This window comes from Natator depressus, chromosome 1 (genome assembly GCF_965152275.1).
Source record: "Natator depressus isolate rNatDep1 chromosome 1, rNatDep2.hap1, whole genome shotgun sequence".
Taxonomy (NCBI): domain Eukaryota; kingdom Metazoa; phylum Chordata; order Testudines; family Cheloniidae; genus Natator; species Natator depressus.
This window is the reverse complement of record NC_134234.1, coordinates 293,759,518-293,779,351: the sequence shown is the minus strand read 5'-3', so window position 1 is coordinate 293,779,351 and position 19,834 is coordinate 293,759,518. Positions and strand designations below refer to the sequence as shown.

Genomic DNA, 19,834 nt, shown 5'->3' with positions numbered 1-19,834 from the left:
CAACAGCAGCACAGCACCCAGCAAGCCTTTTAAAACTGACCTACAAAACCTATATTTGATTCCACAACTTTCTCCAGGCCAAGCTTTGGAAGTAAAGAAATTAACATGAAACCAAGATTTGGCAGGTGTGCTCCTAAAAGCAAATCTTAACCCTCCCCTCGCCCTACACAGGGATTTAGTGCCCTGTCTCAAGTAGAACTGATGCTGAGTCACCTCACCCCACCTTTTGCACTCCCACGCAGCCAAGAGTTGAAGCTGCATAATAATACACGAGGAGCCCAATGAGACTCTTGCCCCAAGGCTGAACTGGCATTAATAAAGAACCTAATTGGTTGCTTGAAGATGTGGGGGTGGAGGGGAAGGAGTCACTTTTGCCAGCCTGAAATGGGCTGCATGCCAGAGAAAAAATTTAGGGCTTACTGCATGCAGATTTTGTTATACATGTTTCTGGAAACATTTAAATGTGCTCCTTTTTTTTTAAAAAAAAGCTCTTTTAAGTAATCCACGTAGAAACTAAGGTGAGCATTCTTAATCAGAACCCAGTCTACCCAAAATCAGGTAGTACTTTTTTTTTTTTTTTTTTTTTAACTTGTATGTAATACTTGAGTGTTTGATTTCTCTTCACTATTAATTTTTCAAGCAATTCTTTGTACAGCTTTTACTGAGATGATTTTTTTTTAAACAATATTCCCAGCCAGAGGCGTGCATATGGGAGGGCAAGCAGTGGCATCGGCCCACCTCAATAACTGGCAAGGTCACAGAGCTCCGCTCACTCTCCCTGCTGTGGCCCTGGGGTGGGCGGAGCTCTGTGACCCCCACCACAGCCAAGTCCTTGTGGATACACTTATTCAGATAGCTCTACGGCGCATGGATTTTCATTGAAATGGTGAGTGTTTATTTCTATGTACGTAATGTACATGTGTGTTGATATGGTTTAATGTGTGTGTTTAATGTGCCCTTCCAAAAGCAGTCAAATTTAAATTGCTGTGCACAGCCCTGTTCCCAGCCCTTGCAATATCACCCCTTTTCACTTCTCATGTAATAAGACTATTTAACCTTCAACATTCCCACATAATTGTTACCATTCAGAACAATATCTCTTAAGATACTAACTTATAAATACGTTACACTCTAGCCAGCCAAAATGTATAATTAAAAATAAAAGACAAACATTACAAAAATCCTTTATCCCAGCTCTGTTCCATTTCCTTCCTGTTGAAAAAAAATAGTCTCAGCCTTTTCAATCTAAATTCTTGCTACTTCAAGATGTAAATTTGGAGAGTACTCTTTACTCTTTCTGGAACAGTCCCTGAATAACACTGAAGGTCCTGTTTCATCCAATGCATGGAAAACGTCTGCTACTTCTCTGCAGAAGTGATTCCATAGAATCTTCTTTGGCTGAACTCTGCCTCACAGACTGCAGCACTTCCAAAACACACAGTGACACTATTTCCCTACATTTTCCTCTCTCTCTTAAGTAAGTTGCATCTCTTTCAGTCTTCTTAGGTTTTTAGTTACATATTTGTGATTCAAGTAACTTTATACTTAATTTGGGGAAATCTGGGACAATATTACTTGTGTCTAGAGCTACGCAAACAACTGATGTTTTGGTTTGTTTGCAGTTCCAAAAAATAAAATACAAAAAAAATCTATTTGGGTCAACCCAGAAAGGAACTTTTTCTAGGTTTTCAGTGAATTGAAAAGCTAGAACAATTAGTTTCAGGTTAAATGAAATGTTTCTCTTTACCTGAAACAATGCATGTTTGGGTGTTTTTAGTTTTTTTAAATGACATCGAAGGAAATACTGAAACAGTCCATTTGAATAAAAAAAAACCCAAAACATTTAATTTTGCAAATATTAGAACAAAATGTTTAGACATTTTTGGATTTTGTTTTTTCCCCCAGACACAAAGTTTGGCAAAGCAGACACAAATTCATGAAACATTTTCTGTATCACCAAATCTGTATTTTTTTGCTGAAAAATTTCAGCCAGTTCTACTTGTGTCTAACATCCTACATTTTTCCTTCAAACTGCAGGCTGTTCCTAGTCCATGGCAAGATCAAGACTTTGCGGCTACTTGCTTGAACTGTCTAAAAGTCCAAGATATCCTTCAGTATTTCAATCCACTGTGTATGTTTTCAGCTTCATAAGTCAGTTTGGTCTCCAAAAGTCACTATTCTAGCCTTTGTTCCTTATCCCAAATTCTGCATGAATACCAACAACCTACTTGCTTACTTGTCCAGAACCTTATAGTCCCTTTTTCCATCCAATTCTGTATAAACACTAGCCACTTTCCTCTTCTCCTGGAACGTTATAGCTTCCATTTTTCTGTCTACATATCATTTTGCTAGATGAGGCAAACGCTAGCCCTTTATCGACAACACCTAATTTTCCCTCTCCTATTTAGTCCATTTAGTCTCCATCTTCTGGTCAAAACTACAAACTGCAAGATAGCTTTACATTAAACAACAGCATCATAAAACAATGAAACTTCAACAAATATTTAGTCTAATTTTAAAATGACTTGAGAACACTTATACTAGTAATGAAAAATTTGCATCATTTAATATTTTACAAATACCAAATTTTTTAATTTACCTGGTTTTCTTATGACTGTTCTTTTTGCTAGTTGTTTCCTTTTCACTTTTTTCCTTTTCTACTTTGTCTTTTTTCTCTTTCTTTGATTGTGTTGGGGGCACAAATTGCTGAGTAACCTGTTGTGCAACCAGCTGAGAGACAGGTCGAGGTTTCCTGTGAGCACATATATATTTATTATTTAGATTTTATAGTATCAGTCTTATACTCTACATTTCACAGTAATTAAAACAATAGTCAATACAAAATGCAAGACTGTTAAACACATCAAACAGCCAGCAGCTCATAATAAGAGCATACCCAGTTCAAACTCACTGTATCCTGCCCATTAGCCTACTGATCCACCAAAAGAGACACATTTTAAGGATTTAGAGACAGGGCTTTGTGCAATGTGTGATGAGGTGTATCAACCTTGCATTGGCAATGTTAGAGTTAACACAATACTTTGGGCCCAAGAGGCCACACCCCCAAGCCATTGCTAGGCAAGCTCCCAATGGAGGGAGGATATAAAAGTAAGCAGCTCAGCTCAGCCCAGCCTGGGCTGGCTGAGGAGGAGAGAGGACACGCACTGCAGGCTGCTGCTAAGAAGCCACCAGAGCTCCAAACCACTGAGGCAGAGCATCCTGACTATGCTGCAAGACCCCAGTCGACTGCGGAGACCAGAGAGGATGATGAGCCGCTATCCACAAGGAGCTACAGAATCGGGATTAACAGTAGGAAGTGACCCAGGGAACACGTTTGGGCATATTAAGACCAGAGTACCTGGTTGTCATAGGGTCCTGGGCTGGAACTCAGTGGAGTAGGGTGGGCCCAGGTTCCCCTACCTTCCCCACAATTGCCCTTAGGCACTATTGCCGCTAGAGAAGGCAGCTCCCTAGACTTGCCGTTGGGCAAACACTGCCACCAAGAGAGGCAGCCCCATAGACTGCTGCTGAAGTAAGTGGCCAATTATTGGACTTTCACCGCCAGCCGATGTGGCTACTGAAGTAAGAGGCCTCTTCTTGGACCCCAGCTGACCCACTGACACAGTGTGCCCAGAAAATTAATATATGTAGACACACCAAAGGCGGTGATCTCTGAATAGGAAGAGCCTTCACAAAGAACGCCCTGTCAGTAGCACCCACCTGTTTAAATTAAAGGTCCCCAGTTTGAGCACATTTGCTCACAGCAAATGCAGTAATATCAAATGGGGAAAGAGCTGATCTTTCAGCTCACTAGATCCCAAGCCATTGTGGGCTTTATAGATTAAATCCAATACCCTCGAACGCCACACAGAAACTTGTGTTATATATTTTGCAATTTGTATTCTATTTTGTAATAAAAAAATAAAAAAGTTGAAATCAAAATGAAGCACTTTGATTGGCCAGATCAAAAAAAAAAATATATTCAGATTTTTCCTTTGCAGAATTTTGAAATTTTCAGGTTTCATTAGGATTCAGAAAACAAAATTTCCATCCTCTGTGTATCTCTAGATATTCCTTAGAAAAATAAGCATTGTGAAACCATGAGCACTGTACAATAATATTCAGGGCCGGCCCACAACATTTTGGCATCCGAGGCAGAGAGCTCAAATGACGCCCCCATGTCCCCTCGCTTGGGCCAAAACTTTGAAAGGTCTCAATTCTGCCTTCTTCCTGTTCTACTCCTCTCATGGTACTGCTCTGCTACCTTCCCCAATAAAGGAGAACTAACAACTTAAAATGCCTTGTTCAAAAATTGTAAGTAACACTTAACTTTCAAATGCCTGAACAACCTATCCTGAAGGACGACCCATCGCTCTCACAGATCTTGGGAGACAGGCCAGTCCTTGCTTACAGACAGCCCCCCAACCTGAAGCAAATACTCACCAGCAACCACACACCACACAACAAACACACTAACCCACGAACCTATCCTGCAACAAAGCCCGTTGCCAACTGTGTCCACATACCTATTCAGGGGACACCATCATAGGGCCTAATCACATCAGCCACACTATCAGAGGCTCGTTCACCTGCACATCTACCAAGGTGATCTATGCCATCATGTGCCAGCAATGCCCCTCTGCCATGTACATTGGCCAAATTGGACAGTCTCTACGTAAAAGAATAAATGGACACAAATCAGATGTCAAGAATTATAACATTCAAAAACCAGAACACTTCAATCTCTCTGGTTACTCGATTACAGACCTAAAAGTCACAATTCTTCAACAAAAAAAACTTCAAAAAAACAGACTCCAAAGAGAGACTGCTGAACTGGAATCAATTCGCAAACTGGACACAATTAAATTAGGCTTGAATAAAGACTGGGAGTGGATGTGTCATTACACAATGTAAAACTATTTCCTCATGTTTATTCCGCCGCCCCCCCCAGCCACTGTTCCTCAGACGTTCTTGTCAACTGCTGGAAATGGCCCACCTTGATTATCATTACAAAAGGTTTTTTTTCTCTCCTGCTGGTGTTGGGTCATATTAAAGAAGTTCTGTATTAAAATCACAAATGACTTTGATTCCCCATAGTTTAAATTCCAGGGTATTACCAATTAAGAGGTCTCTTGGTTTTTGGTACTGTTTCTCTCCCTCTCTGTGTGAAACTTGCAAGCTGCTAATTGTGTTAGTACATTCTAAGACAGAGTCTGTTCTCAAAGCAATTCTTTGTAACAACAACTACTCACACAGAGAGAGACTCAAAGCAATACTCTCTAACAACAGAAACAGCACCCAGAGACTCCCCGCCCTTTTGTTGTATTCATCTCGCTTTGTTAACAATTGTGATTAAAATAGAGATAGAGGATGTATGTGGATGGATGCTTGGTGTGGATAATAACTGACTGATCAGGAAGGTGCCAGCCTAAGAATCCAGTGTCCATCGGCTGAAGAAGGCGTCAAGTGGAAATAACCAGAGGACCCCCGGAGAGCAGACTGGAATCCACCCAACAGCCTCAAGGATGGGAGAACCGAAGAACAAAATAACATCTGGCAGCACGGAGCCGTCAGGAATGTGCCATCTGCAGATTGATTCAGCAACAGTATGATGAAGCAATTCCCATACACTGGCATGGGAAGAAATTCCTATTAAAAAATGGACTCTAGAAAGTGAGAACTTTGGGGTCTGATTCTGCAAACCAACTTCCAGGCGCATCAGATGAGTATCTGACAAGGCCCTGCTCCCTCCTCGTGTCCAGGCCACTTGGCCAGTGGCTTGGCATGAGCAACTCTAAGGCTGGTAACTATGATAACAACCTTGCAGAACGTGTGTGTGTGTGTGTGTGTGTCAATATGAAATTGAATGGAACGTTATAGCTATAACTAACCGCTTACTAGGATTCTTTCTGTATTCACAATAAATGTGGCATTTTGCCTTTTCCCCTTTAATAAGATCCTGCTGGTTTTTATTTTATTGGTATAACACTGGTAATAGCTCACCTTACCTGAGTCTCTTGCTTACAACATTTATTTCAAACAGTATGTCACGCCACAACATTAAGCCACACAGAAATTTGAAGTTATGTATGTTTCTGGTGATTCCATTTCCCTCTGCCACTGTTCTCCCATGAACAGTTCCTGTCCTCCATAATGGCAACGCTGGCATCATCTATCTTCCCAATTTGGTGTTTGATAGTGTAGGGAGCCAGGGTGGCTTCCCTCTGAACTAGAGGGTAAAGAGCCACCCTCTCAGCCTGAGTGGGAGGGGCCAGACCAAGCTTACACCAATCCCTAGAAGGGGAGGAGTGGGACAGGAAGTACAAAGGGCGGGGCCCTTTGCCCAGTGAAGAGAGCACCAGGGAGGGAGACAGACACAGGCTGCTCCCTTGTGATCCTGTTGCCGACCCAGGGGAGGCCCTGGGCAGGAGGAACCTGACCAGGAGGAAGGCCTGTGGCAACCAGGACTGCCAGCTGCTGAGTACCCGGAGGGGCCCGGCTGTAGCCCGGGCCATCGTGAGCCTGACACAGAGGGGGAGCTGGAGCTGCTAGCAACGGAATACCCGGACGAGCTGGAGGGACCGGAGAGACCCACTTGAGAGACCGGGTAGGAAGTAGCCCGGGGCAGAACTGCACCGTGGGGTGGGTGTATTTGGTCAGCAGGCGCAGATGGCCCCACTGACTGAGCGGCAGGACCGTCACCTCCCGCCACTGTCAGGGCCCTGGGCTGGAACGCAGTGGAGTTGGGTGGGCCTGCGTTCCCTGACCCTGGCCAACCTGCCTTGGTAGCAGAACTGCGTGCTACAAACCCATACCAGCACTCCCCTGCCTGAGGGGCGCGCTGCAGACTCCGGCCAGCACACCTTTCCTGCTAATTCCCCAGCGCCCGAAAGGGGTGACTAAGGCCTGCCAGTGGAACCGTAGCTCTCCATCGCCCCCTAGGGGCTCGGAGGACCGATTGAAACCTGTCACAGATAGGCTTTATCGCCTCCATTCGACTTTCCCATCATGTGGCACTCAGTGGTTTCAGTGTCAGAGAGGACGTTCCTAGATGTTGCTTCAAAATTTACCATTGACGAGTTGATGGAGAAAAATACATAGATGCTTTGAATTACATTAAAAAATTCAGCAGCCTCACTAGAAGCTGATGCTGCATCACTGACCACCAAGTTCAATGAATGAGAACTGCATGGGACAAAAAAGCTCGAGGGTTGGATCCGTGTCTGCACTCCTCTGTTCTTACATCTCATGTTGGCACCATTATTGTAGCCCTGACCTCTCGTGTCAGCCATCGCAATTCCCATATCTTCCAGCTTTTAAGAAGCACATTTGTCATACCAGCTCCTGTAGTATCATCAATGTCAATAAATTCTAGAAAATGCTCTCTGACAATCACCATTGCAAGGACATTTTCACTAGGTTCTGTTGTTACAAAATGCACCATTAAAGTCATTTGTTCCATATGGCTGATGTCAGGTGTGCAGTCCAGAATAACAGAGTAATATCTTGCTGACTTCAGATCTGCCACAATCTTCTGTTTGACTTTTGTTGCCAGTAACTGTGTGATCTCATTTTGAATGGTTTTTCCAAGGTAGTGGTATGTGTACATTTCTTGGGTGGTGACTTCTTAGATGCTCCTGGAATACAGCATCAAACTCAGCCATCAGCTCCACAATTTAAAGGAAGTTTCCATTGTTTGGCACATACAGCTGATCTGAAGTGCCACGCAGTGCTAGGTTTTGGGTAGCAAGCATTCTCACAATGGCAATGAGCATTTTCAGAACATTTTGCCAGTAAAGAGACACTGATGCAATCTTCTCTTGATGCTGATCATCTACGATGACCTTTAACCTTAGTCTCATCTCAAGCTCTTTCCATCTACGGAATGCTCTGGTGATTTGCTGCCTTCTCGTGGCATGCCAGATTTCTAGCCAGATTTTTTCCAGTCCTTTGTTCCTGTAGGACCCAATGTGGCTGGACCACTAAACTGGAAGAGTTTGCAACAATAACAGTATGCAGCATTCTGGGTTTTTGAGTACATAAGCCATGGCCTCTCCACTTTGTCACCACTGGGGATTTCATGCTAGTAATGTGTTGGATGGAAACTTCTGTTTTCATTGTCTTTGGGGAACATGAAATTTTTCACTCACTGTGGCCCATGCAGTACAAGGAAATCCCTCAGGCTTCTGCTCAAGTGGGTCCACAGTCCTGGATCATCTAGACTTAAGGAACTAAACTCAGCAGCAGCTGTTTCTTGCGCCTCCACCACTCTTTTCTGATCTACACTTTTCTTCAAGAATGTGCACGGTTACATCCATTTGAGATGGAGATATGGAAGCTGCAGTAGCTGCCAGGTCACCTGCACTCTGATTAACTGGAAGATCAGGCATCTCCTCACCACTCACATCCTCACTGGGGCCGGAAGGCTCACCGTGAACATTTGTGTCTATGTATCTCAGGAGAGCTCCTTCCTGCTTAGATAGAAAAGCTTCCTTTGCTTGCTTTCTTTTTCTGAATGATGCCCCCCAGAGGGGTGTTTCCTTTTTTCACTCATGACTGTTGTTCTGTACCAGCTATAGTGGCTCTCAACACTCAATTGAAGGGGACAAATAAGCAGGCTGGTAGCAGGGCCTGAGTGAGGGAAGATATCAGCATCTTAAGGGCCTATCTGGCTCTTACTACTTCAGTTGACTACCTGTTCTCCTCAAGTAGGTTCAGGGAAGCAGCAAGAAACAGGAAGCTCCCTGAGAAGCATTTTCTACGCTCTTGGTCCTAGTGGCGCCCCCCAACAGTCTGGCATGTGAGGCGGCTGCCTCAGTTCACCTCATGGTAAGGCCAGCCCTGATAATATTCAGAAAATACAAAGCAGTTATTAAATCAAGCTTGAAATGCTGCAATCTCTAATGCATACTTAGGGCTTGTCTACACATACAGCTGCTTTGCTGCAGTGCATCTGGTGAAGATGCTCTATAGCAGATGTGGCCAAACTATGGCTCATGAGCTGCATGCAGCTCTTTTTACAGTTAAAGTGCGACTTGTGGAGCCCACCATGCACGCCCCCTCCCATTCTGCACCTACCAGACTGGGTGGAGGGGAGCTCGGAGCTTCTCCCCTGCGGCAGGGTGATAGGACTAGGGGCTTCTGCCGTGCAGTGGGGTAGTGGGACTAGGGACTTCTGCGTTGCAGTGAGGGTAATCTAGGGGCTTTAGCCCTGCAAGGAGGTGTTGGGGAAGAAGCCCCATACCCCAGCAGGCACCGCCTCGAGGGGCAGCTTGTGCGGGTCTTGTGGCTCTTGAACTTCTGAAGATTACTGAAGGCAGCTCAGGGGGTCAGTAGGTTAGGCCACTCCTGAGTCTATACTGATGGGAGTGAGCTCTCTCGCCAACATTGCGCTGTCCACACCGATGCTTATGTCGGTGTAACTTATGTCACTTCGGAGGGTGGCTTATTCACACCCCTTAGTGACATAAGTTATGCCAACATAAACTATAGTTTTCAGAGTAGCAGCCGTATTAGTCTGTATTTGCAAATAGAAATGGGTGTTTTTTCATATTCTGTATGTATATAAATCTCCTCACTGTATTTTCCACTGAATGCATCCGATGAAGTGAGCTGTAGCTCACGAAAGCTTATGCTCAAATAAATTGGTTAGTCTCTAAGGTGCCACTAGTACTCCTTTTCTTTTTTCTAAACTATAGTGGAGATATAGCCTTATTTATTTTAGCCTGCAGGTTCACTTCTTCAGCATTTGTTGCTTTGGTGTAACAGTAATTGAAATAGCAAGCAGAATGCCAAAGTGACTGCCTTCAGCAAGTTACAGTATTTTCAGTAACTACCATTATTGTTAAGGTTACATATAGTGTCCCACTGTCAACCTGAGAGGCCAGAGTGCTGGAGACACAATAAGACTGATACACTGGACAGAAGTTGAAACCTAGGTTCACCCAACACCCAGACATGGAGTAAAAACACCAGAACAACAAATGGAGGTAGAAAACCAGCACATATTAGTTAGCAAGAACTATACAGTTTATGTAAGAAGGCAAAAGACAGGACTATTTTCATTGTGGCCAAGTGGTGTACATTTGCACTTGGTCCTGACATGTAGTGCATGGCTGTCAGAGCATCTTGAGGCCAGAATTGCTGAACTACAATAGCAGACAGTAGATGAAATATTTATATGGAAATAGATACACAGATTTTTCAAGGTCACAAGGGACCACTGTGATTGTCTAGTCTCACCTCCTGCTGAACACAAGCCATAGGACTTCCTTGTATACCCCTGCTTCCGGTCCAATAACTGTGCTTGTACTAGTACACTTTTAGAAAAAAAAAAACCACCCACCCATCTTGATTTAAAAAATGTCCAATGATGGAAACACCACAAACCTTGGTAAATTGTTCCATTGATTAATTATCCTCACTGTTTAAAAAAAAAAAGTGCCCCTTACTTTTAATCTGAATTTGTCTAGCTTCAGCTTACAGCCATTGGATCTTGTAAAACCTTTGTCTGCTAGAGTAAGAACCTTCAGCCACTCCATGATTTTGCCCAGGATCAATGTCAGGCTGGGTCATTCCTTTTACCCTTTTTAAATACTGGCACATTAGCATTCTTCAAGTCCTCTACAGTCCCCAAAATCCCAAGACTGATTGAAAAATCAACATTACCCATTTGGAGACCTCTTCGGCAACCTATGGGATGCAAGTTATCTAAACCTACTGATTTAAAAAAACATGAGAATCCCAGCAGGTGTAGACATACATGCACTAATTCTCCTCAAGCTAACACAATGAACAGTAGTGTGATCACAGAAGCATGACAAATAGTGTCTCAGGCTACCCACCCAAGTATGTACCCAGGAGGTCCAACAGGATTGTACTCAGGCAGCTCGCCTGAGCTACTGCCCATGCCTCTATAGCCACACTACTATTTTTAACGTGCTAACACAAGCAAAGCTAGCACCGCTATGTCTACTGATACTGAGAATCACTCCTCCCAGCTGCTGTATAGGCATACCCTCAGTTAACTGTATGTGAGCATGAAAAGTATTTCAGTATCAGATGATACAAATGCTGGCTTCTTGTCAAATACAGAACAAAATATTTATTTAAAACTTTTGCCTTTTTTACATTATTAATTCTGCCATGTCCCTCTAGTAATCTACTAATACCATTATTAGAATTGTTTTGTACTTGATATACTTAAACACCTTTTTATTGTCTTTAATGCTGCTGACAGAGTTCTCCATGTGTCCTTTTGCTTCCCTTATCAATTTTCTACACTTCCTAACTTCTAATTTACATTCAATACTATCAACTTCTTCATTCTTCTATTTTATTTTTTATATATACACACACACATACATACACACACAGAGCTTTCACTTCCCCTTTAAGACAGGCTTTTTTAAAATTTGTTTTTAAACTGGTGTAGCCTTTTCTCTCTGGGATTGTGGATTTTGGGGTATATACTAAAATGTTCTTAAACAATTCCCAATTATCATTCACATTTTTCTATTTAAGTTCTTTCTCCCAGCTGATTCGGCTCAAATATTTTCCAACTTTGTAAATCAGTCCCTTTTAAAGCACCAAGTACATATTACTGATTTGTCTTCACATAAATGTATTCAAGTCATGAAAACTTGCACCTAAATAACCACTAATTTTTACTTCTGAAATCAATTCCTCTTAATCTGTCAAAATGAGATCTTATACAGAATTCCCCCATATTGAATGCAACACTTTTTGAGTTAGGGACTTGTCAGCTGTAATATTTAAAACTTCCAAAGAAATATTAATACTTGCTGCATGAGATCTCCAGCATGTGTCATTCAGACTGAAGTCACCCACAATAATGCAGCTTCCCCCATCTTAACCCCCACCACCCCGCTACGCATTATAAATAGGGGTTAAGAAAAGCATACAGGAATACTGTACAGTGATCCTGCCTCAGAACTGGCTGCCACTATGCTCCAGTTGAGGTAGCAGGTGTCAAAATAGGAGGAAACAAGGTGGAATGGGTGTATAAACTCCTTTAGGTAGGAATCACCTTCTGACGGAGAGAAGGCTGATCATTGTGAATACATTAAGGAGATCCCTCCAGGAGATGGGGATACACTGAAACAGATGATCATGAGGCAATCATTAAGAAATACTGACATCAAAGTCTGTGGTGAATGTGAGAAGAAATAGTTACTCACCCTGTTCAGTAACTGTGGGTCTTCAAGATGTGCATCCCTAAAGGTGCTCCTCTCTAGGTATCCTAGCGTCCCCTACGCCCTTCATTGGAGATTATTCATAGCAGCGTCTGTTCAGCCTCCACATGCATGCTAGTCAGCCTCATGTCCTGCACCACTGTTATATAGTACTGCATGGGTGAACCCCCCTCAGTTCCTTCTCTTCTGCGAAGATCCATAATAGAGAACTCTAAAGCAGAGGGGAAGGAGGGTGGGTAGTGGAGCAATCAAAGGGACACAGATCTCAGAGAACCAGAATTACTGCACAGGGTGAGTAACCAGTTTTTCTTTGAGTAGTGTCCCTGTGGATGCTCCACTCTGGGTAACTATCGAGCAGTTCCCTCGAAGGCAAGGAAGGCGGCCTTCGGAATAGAGTCCAATACCGAAGAAAGCACAGCTGAGCCGACTACAGTATCAGAAGCAGAGTAGTGAGTTATTGCATAGTGTTCAGTGAATGTATGTAAAGACGCCCAAATGGCGGCCTTACATATTTCAATAATGGACGCATTTTTGAGGAATGCTATAGAGGTTTAGGGTGGAAGACTGGCAGGTGAACTGTTCGGTTAATACGGAACTTGGAAGACACTCTGGGTAAAAATTTTGGATGGGACTGCAGAGTGATCTTGTCCTTAAAAAAATACTGTGACAGGGGGATAAGCTATAAAGGCCCCTATTTCCCCAACCCATCATCCCGATGTGATGGCTCTGAGGAATGTGGTCTTCACTGATAAATGGAGCAGTAAGCAGGTAGCTACTGGTTCAAACAGTGGCCTTGTGAGACATAAGGACCAGATTGAGGTCCCAAACAGGAGTAGGGCACTTGACTAGTGGATAAAGATTTCTGAGTCCCCTGAGGAACCTCGCTGTGAATGGGTGGGCAAAACCAGAATAACCCTGTATTGGGGAGTGGAAAGCTGTGATGGCTGCCAGGTGGACTCTATTAGAGCTCATAGATAGTCCCAAACTTTTTGGTGTGTATCTGGCAGCAATGAGGTCATCAGTGGAATATGTCTGAGGTCATATCGACAGACAAATATGTTGTCCATTTTTGAGAATACGTGTAGCGTGTAGACTGTTTCCTGCTCTGCAATAGCACTATTTTTACTTCCTCTGAGGTGGTCTCTAATCCTGTGAATGATTGACAAAGCACTGTGAGATTGGAGTGAAGGATCTTCTTGCCTTCCTGGGAGAGATGAGGAGCAATGTGGAGAATGATTAGTGAGCATTCAGCAAAATGTACTAAGTAAACCATGCTTGTCTGGGCCAGGTAGGAACTATTAGCATAACTCTGGCTTTGTCTTTTTTTTATTTTGTGCATAAAACTTTGGCTATTAAAAAGGAATAGATGGGAATGTACACAAGAGATCCTAGCCCAATGAAACTGAAATGCATCCCCCAGGGATCAATGACCCAGTCCTCCTCTCAAGCAAAACTGGGCACATTTGTTTAACTGTGTGGCGAACAGGTCTATCTGAGGGTGCCCCATTGACAGAATATGTGGTGTAATAGGCTGAGGTCTGTCTCATTCATGGTCTTGGAAGAACGTCTGCCGAGTACATCCCCGGTCATGTTCTGAATACCTGCTGTGATGACGACCGAGTTGCATCTGCACCAATTCCGAAGCTTGCTCTTTTTTGGTACCAGGTAATACCGGGAATGAAACCCCTTCCCTCTGGGCTGCATGGGGACTGGTTGTATAGTTCCCAACCATAAGAGAGTCTATTTCTTGAAAAAACAAGTTCCCGTGAGAGGGGTCCCTGAAGACGGGCGGGGAAAGCGGGTTTGTTGGTGAAAGCATGGTAATATGGATGGCATACTCTGTGGAGATGATCTCAAAACCCACTTTTCTGTAGCGATTGACTCTCAAGCCCGCCTGAAGGGGTAAAGGCAGTCACCGAAGGGAGGAAGGCAGGTGAATTGCTGCAGCTGATAAGGATGAGGATAGTAATTCGGGCCTTCTACCAGCCTGTCAAGATTGCTGCTTGGAGGTGGAAGACTGCAAGGTGGAAGGCTGAGAAGTGGATGGTTTCCATCTCTGAAATCTGTCTTTTGATGTGGTTCGTATGGCCTCTGGGAGGTTAGGAATTGAGCAGGATGTGATCTCTGAGCAGCCTGGGACTTGCTGAGCTCTCTCTTGTAAGCAGGTGTACAAATGCTATGAGAATGTAAAGTAGCACGTGAGTCCGTTAACATTCACAGAGATTCATCTGTGGTGTCCACAAATAATTCAGACCCATCAAAATGAAGGTCCTCCAACATATTTTGGAAATCCGGAGAGCTGGAGCCAGGAAGCCCTTCTCATAACTACTGCTGTAGCGATCGACTAGGTGGCAGTATCAGCAGTGTCGAGGGAGGCTTGTAGAGATGTTCTGGTGAGTAGTTGGCCCTCTGCAATAATTGCCTGGAATGCCTTCCTGTGCTCTACCAGTAGGTGGTCAACAAAAGAGTTCAGTTTGGTACAGTTTATATGATTGTAATTTGCCATTAGTGCCTGGTAATTGGCAATTCTAAATTGTAAGGAGGCACATGAGCAAGACTTCCTTCCCAGTAGGTATAGATGCTTATGGTCGTTTTCATGGAGCATGGTTTTAGCATGGTGTTGCCTTCTATGTTCCAGATTAACTGTATCGACTACCAACGAGTTAGGTGAAGGATGAGAAAAAAAAATTCTGCATCCTTTGCTGGAACATAATATTTATTATCTGCTTTCTTGCATGTAGGCAGAATAGAAGCTGGAGTCAAAATCTTCACTGGGTCCAGAAGGGCTTCACTGACAGACAAAAATGTGCATGCAGATGAGGGTGAATTAAAGATATCAAGCAGCTTATGGTGAGGTTCTTTAACCTCCTCGAGAGGGATCTGCAAGGAGTCAACAATTCTCTTGACTAGATCCTCAAACTTTTTAAAATCATCCATCAAGGATGGAGGAGGAGGGAGGCATGACAGCTTCATCTGGAGATGAAGATGAAATGTTGGCCATAACCGAGACCTCTTCATCGGCTGTAGCTTCCCGCTCCTCAAAAGATTCTTCTTGAGGGTCAGGTCTCCAAGAGAGCAGGTGATGCAGGTTTCCTCTCTCTGACAGGTGGAGCTCAATGTCCTGGAAAATTGTTAGCGATAGGGGTGAACGCAATGTTGTAGCAGATGACTTAGGCCAAGAGGTACATCTCTGCTGACGGGGGGGAGAACGGGACGGCGGCGGGCAAAAGGACCAGTGGCGGCCGGAGTCCCGGGCCCTTTAAATCCTTAAAGCAATGTGACAGGTAGATCATTAAACTCTTAATGGATAAGGGGGGGGGGGGGTTTAACTTAGGTGGAAGTATAATGGCAGATTAGAAGAAAGGGGGCAGTGAGTGGAGAGGGAATAATAAAAGATGGAGAAGGAATAGGATGTTGATGTGAGGCGAATTATTGTATAAGTCCTCTTGGAAAAATACTTTGCCAAACTAGTTATAAACTATTATTGGTATTGCAGCAGTGCCCAGAGGCCCATGTCTCAGCTATGGTCTCTGTCTCAATGAGCTTGTAGCTTTATCTATTCTAGTGCAGTGATTCTCAACACATGGCCTGCAGGCAGCTTGCAGCCCCATCAATACACAGCTGCGGCTAATGTGACATTCTCAGGGCCATGCAGGTAGTATATATATTGTGTGGATGCGGCCCACCATAACACAGAGAGCTGCATATGCAGCCCACAATGGTAAATATGCAGAGAGCCACTGACCTAGTGTAAAAGCATGTGTCTGGTTGTTGTCCCACTCATCACTAATTTCACATTTCTTCAATGTTTCTCTGCATGAGCATTTTCTAAATAAATCTATACTTTGGCTTTCTTCATTAATCATTGCTTGGTAATTTTTACTTTTCAATACTGATCTCTGATCTTAGAACCAGGTCAAATCTCTTTTCAGAACTCAAAAATGCTATTGAGGGAAAGGACAGGAATTCTGGATAAAAAATTGAAGCTTACCCTGTTTAGGGTTGACCATATCTATGACCAAACCAGTACTACAGGCAGAAATACTTCTACAAATGCCAGAAAAAGTTACTACTTGTATCCTTTTTCTATAAATGGGAATTAGTCCAGTTACACCTGCATGTAGTCATAACAGCAACTTAGCTCATAGAATATCAGAGTTGGAAGAGACCTCAGGAGATCATCTAGTCCAACCCCCTGCTCAAAGCAGGGCCAATCCCCAATTTTTTTTCCCCAGATCCCTAAACGGCCCCCTCAAGGATTGAACTCACAACCCTGGGTTTAGTAGGCCAATGCTCAAACCACTGAGCTCTCTCCTCCCCAATGTTAATAAAATACACAATTGTTTAAAAAGACAAGTAAAGCAAATACTAAAATTCAACAGTATTTTCTAACTTCATCTATTTTAATTTGTCCAGAAGAATATATATTGTAGCCATAAACTAGTTCTGTTTTTCATGACATAATTTAGGAGTATTCTTGCAGGTGATCAAAATCAAACCTCAGCCACCTGTTATGTCTTGACTAATACCTAGATTGTAAACTTTGTAGGACAGGGACTTAAAATAATTGGTTTTGGTATCGTGCTTAGCACAGTAGGGCCTTGATGGCCAATTGGGGCTCATAGGCAGTACTGTAATCAAAACAAATAAGCTAGTTTGCCCTGTATGTGAAACTGGAATTATGTAAAATCAAAGGTCTTTATGGTAGCTGTATCTAAGACTTTTCTTTCTAATCTGAATTTAGCTTCTGTGGCCCAGCACTTGCCAGAAATTACTCCTAGATGTCTCATCAGACATACCATTTTCTTACTGGACAGGCAAGACACAGGGTGAAAAGCACATTGCAGGCCACAGAACCTCACCCACCCACTCCTGTAGTAGGCCTATAGCCTCTGGCTGAGTTTCAGAAGTCCTCAAATCTTCATTTAAAGACTTAAAATTACAGCGAATTCATAATTTATTCTAGTTCAAACCAGCAAGTGACCCATGTCTCAACACTGCAGAGGAAGGAGAACCCCCCCCCCCCCCGAGTCTTTGTCAATCTGACCTGGGGGGAAATTCCTTCATGATCCCAAATATAATGATCAGTTAGACCATGAACATGTGAGCGAGACCCATCAGCTACACACCTTGGAAAGACTTCTCTAGAGTAAACTCAGAGCTCCCCATCTAGCATCCCATCTCTGGTAGCTGGAAATATTTGCTTATAGCTGTCATGGATGAGCCATATGACATTGTGGGCAATCTCATCATATCCCCTCCATAAACTTATCATGCTCAGTCTTAAAACAAGTTAATCTTTTTGTCCCCCACTATTCCCCTTGGAAGGTTGTTCCAGAATGCCACTCCTCAGATGGCTAGAAACCTTCATCTAATTTCAAGCCTAAACTTATTGATGACCAGTTTATATCCATTATTCTTGTGCCAAAATTGGCCCTTAACTTAAAAAACCTCCTCTCCCTTCCCTGATGTTTATCCCTCTGATGTATTTATAGAGAGCAATCATCTCTTCCCTCAGCCTTCATTTTGTTAGGATAAACAAGCCACACCCCTTAAATTTCCTCTGGTAAGGTAGGTTCTCCATTCCTCTGATCTAGTTCTAGTAGTCCTTCTCTGCATCTGTTCCAATCCGAAGATGGGATACTAGAATTGCACAGGATATTCCACAGGATCTCTCACCAGTTCCCTGTATAATGATAATACTTCCTTATCTCTACTGAAAGCACCTCCCCTGTGCATCCTAGGATTGCATTATTCTTTTTCATAGCTGCGCCACACTGGGGCTCTCAGCCATTCTGTGATTGACCAATACACCCAAGACTTTCTCCACCTCTCTTGCTTCCAACTGATACATCCTCATCTTATATCAAAAAATTTGTTATTAGTCCCCAATACATGACCTTGAACTTTGCACTATTAAATTTCATCCAATTTCTGTTACTCCAGTTTTCGTGGTCCAAATCTTCTTGTATGATAGTCCAGTCCTCTACATATTGGCAATACCTCCCCACTTTGTGTCACACAAAAATTTTATTACTATACTTCCAATTTTTTTGTCAAAGTCATTATCGACAACATTAAATAAGATTGGTCCCAAGACCAATCCTTGAGGAACTCCACTAGTAACTTCCCTCCAGCCTGACAGTTCACCTTTTAGCATGACCTGTTGTAATCTCCACCATACACACAAAAAAAATTTCCGTCAATAATAGCTGAAATTTATAGATAGGCAAAGTAAGAAAAATGCTGCTTGAGAACTTAGAGTTTGATTTCACAATATTTACTTTATATATGTTGACATGTTGTTGACAATTTAGCTTTTTGAATCTCAACGTCTGTCATTAATTGCTGTCTGACCTTCCAATTGTCTGAATCCCCCCCATAATTTCCCACAATTGTGAAAATTTAAAAATTAAAATTAAAAAAATGCATAAAAATAAATTGATGTCAAAATTATAAATAAAAATTGAGTTTTTCCAAGTCTAATAAATAATAATAAATAGCACTTTTCATCTCCAAGCTTACAAGCACTAATTAATCCACTCACATAAATCATCTTTAGTCAAACACTGGAAAGTTTATTTTCAATGGAATGGATAATACAAACACAAAACCCTGCCAAACTATGGCATTTCAGTCTCAGAAGAGACTAAAATTTGTTTAGGGAGGATGGGGGGAGAAGGAGCAGTCATATCACTTCAATCACATGTAGATTTTCCTGTCAAAGTTCATTTTCAGTCCTTGTCCTCATGTATGATGGCAACATTTTGTAGAAGTTTAATGAAACTTTTGCAACAAACCCTAGAGTGCTGACTATACATAAATGAGCAAACCTGCTGTACTTAGTCCAGTTATCTCCATATTTAGCAGAAGCCCTCATGTCAAATCTAGTCAAGGGAGTCCCAGCTAATCAACCTTATCCAGAGATCAAAATGGTGAACTCAATCACCTTCACTCTTGCAGCCCATGCCTAAATTATAATCATTCAATGGTCTGAAGAGTCATGAAGAGTAATCCCCCTAGTGATGACAGGTATCCTTCCTCTCCTCTCCTACATTCATCCAGAACTTTCTTCATTACCTCACTCCTAATTCTACTTAAAATCCGGAAGCCAGGATGCGGTCTTGTAAGGATCCAAAGTATTATTATTAGGACTATTATTGTTAAATCCACACAAAATAAAGCTGCTGAGATCATTTCTTGTCCATCGATTTAGCCATGTCTCTTAAACACAACTTTGAATCCCTTCACTGGCTCTCTCTTTTCAAACACAAGTTAAATTTTGTCCTCAGTTTCTATCTACTTACATGGCCATCCTTACTGTTGCATCTGAGGACCACACAATCTTTAGCAATAATCTTCAGTATGCTAGTGACATAGAAAAGTACTTATTACTACTACTTAAAACTGAGACACAGAAAAACTAAGTGACCTATCACAGGAAGTCTGCAGCAAAGCAGAAAACTTGAGTCTCTCAATCCCAAGGAAGCACCCTAACCACTACACCAAGACATTCCACATACACTGAGCCTCTTTCCTTATCTACTGTCTCTCTCATTGGGTCACCCACCTCCTGTTCCATGACCAATGTTTGTTTTGATATCTCACTTGTTTGCTTC

General features: G+C 42.7%; 1 protein-coding gene and 1 pseudogene across 1 annotated transcript in view; one reads left to right on the top strand and one right to left on the bottom strand.

Annotated features, from left to right (window-relative positions):
- Window positions 1-19,834, bottom strand: part of YAF2 (YY1 associated factor 2) — a 47,516-nt gene that overhangs the window by 4,595 nt on the left and 23,087 nt on the right. The window contains exon 3 of the mRNA XM_074942195.1: window positions 2,600-2,752. Coding sequence (XP_074798296.1) covers window positions 2,600-2,752 — 153 coding nt within the window. The remainder of the gene's footprint in view (window positions 1-2,599; window positions 2,753-19,834) is intronic.
- LOC141980708 (E3 SUMO-protein ligase ZBED1-like) overlaps window positions 1-19,834 on the top strand; it is a 100,426-nt pseudogene that overhangs the window by 65,913 nt on the left and 14,679 nt on the right.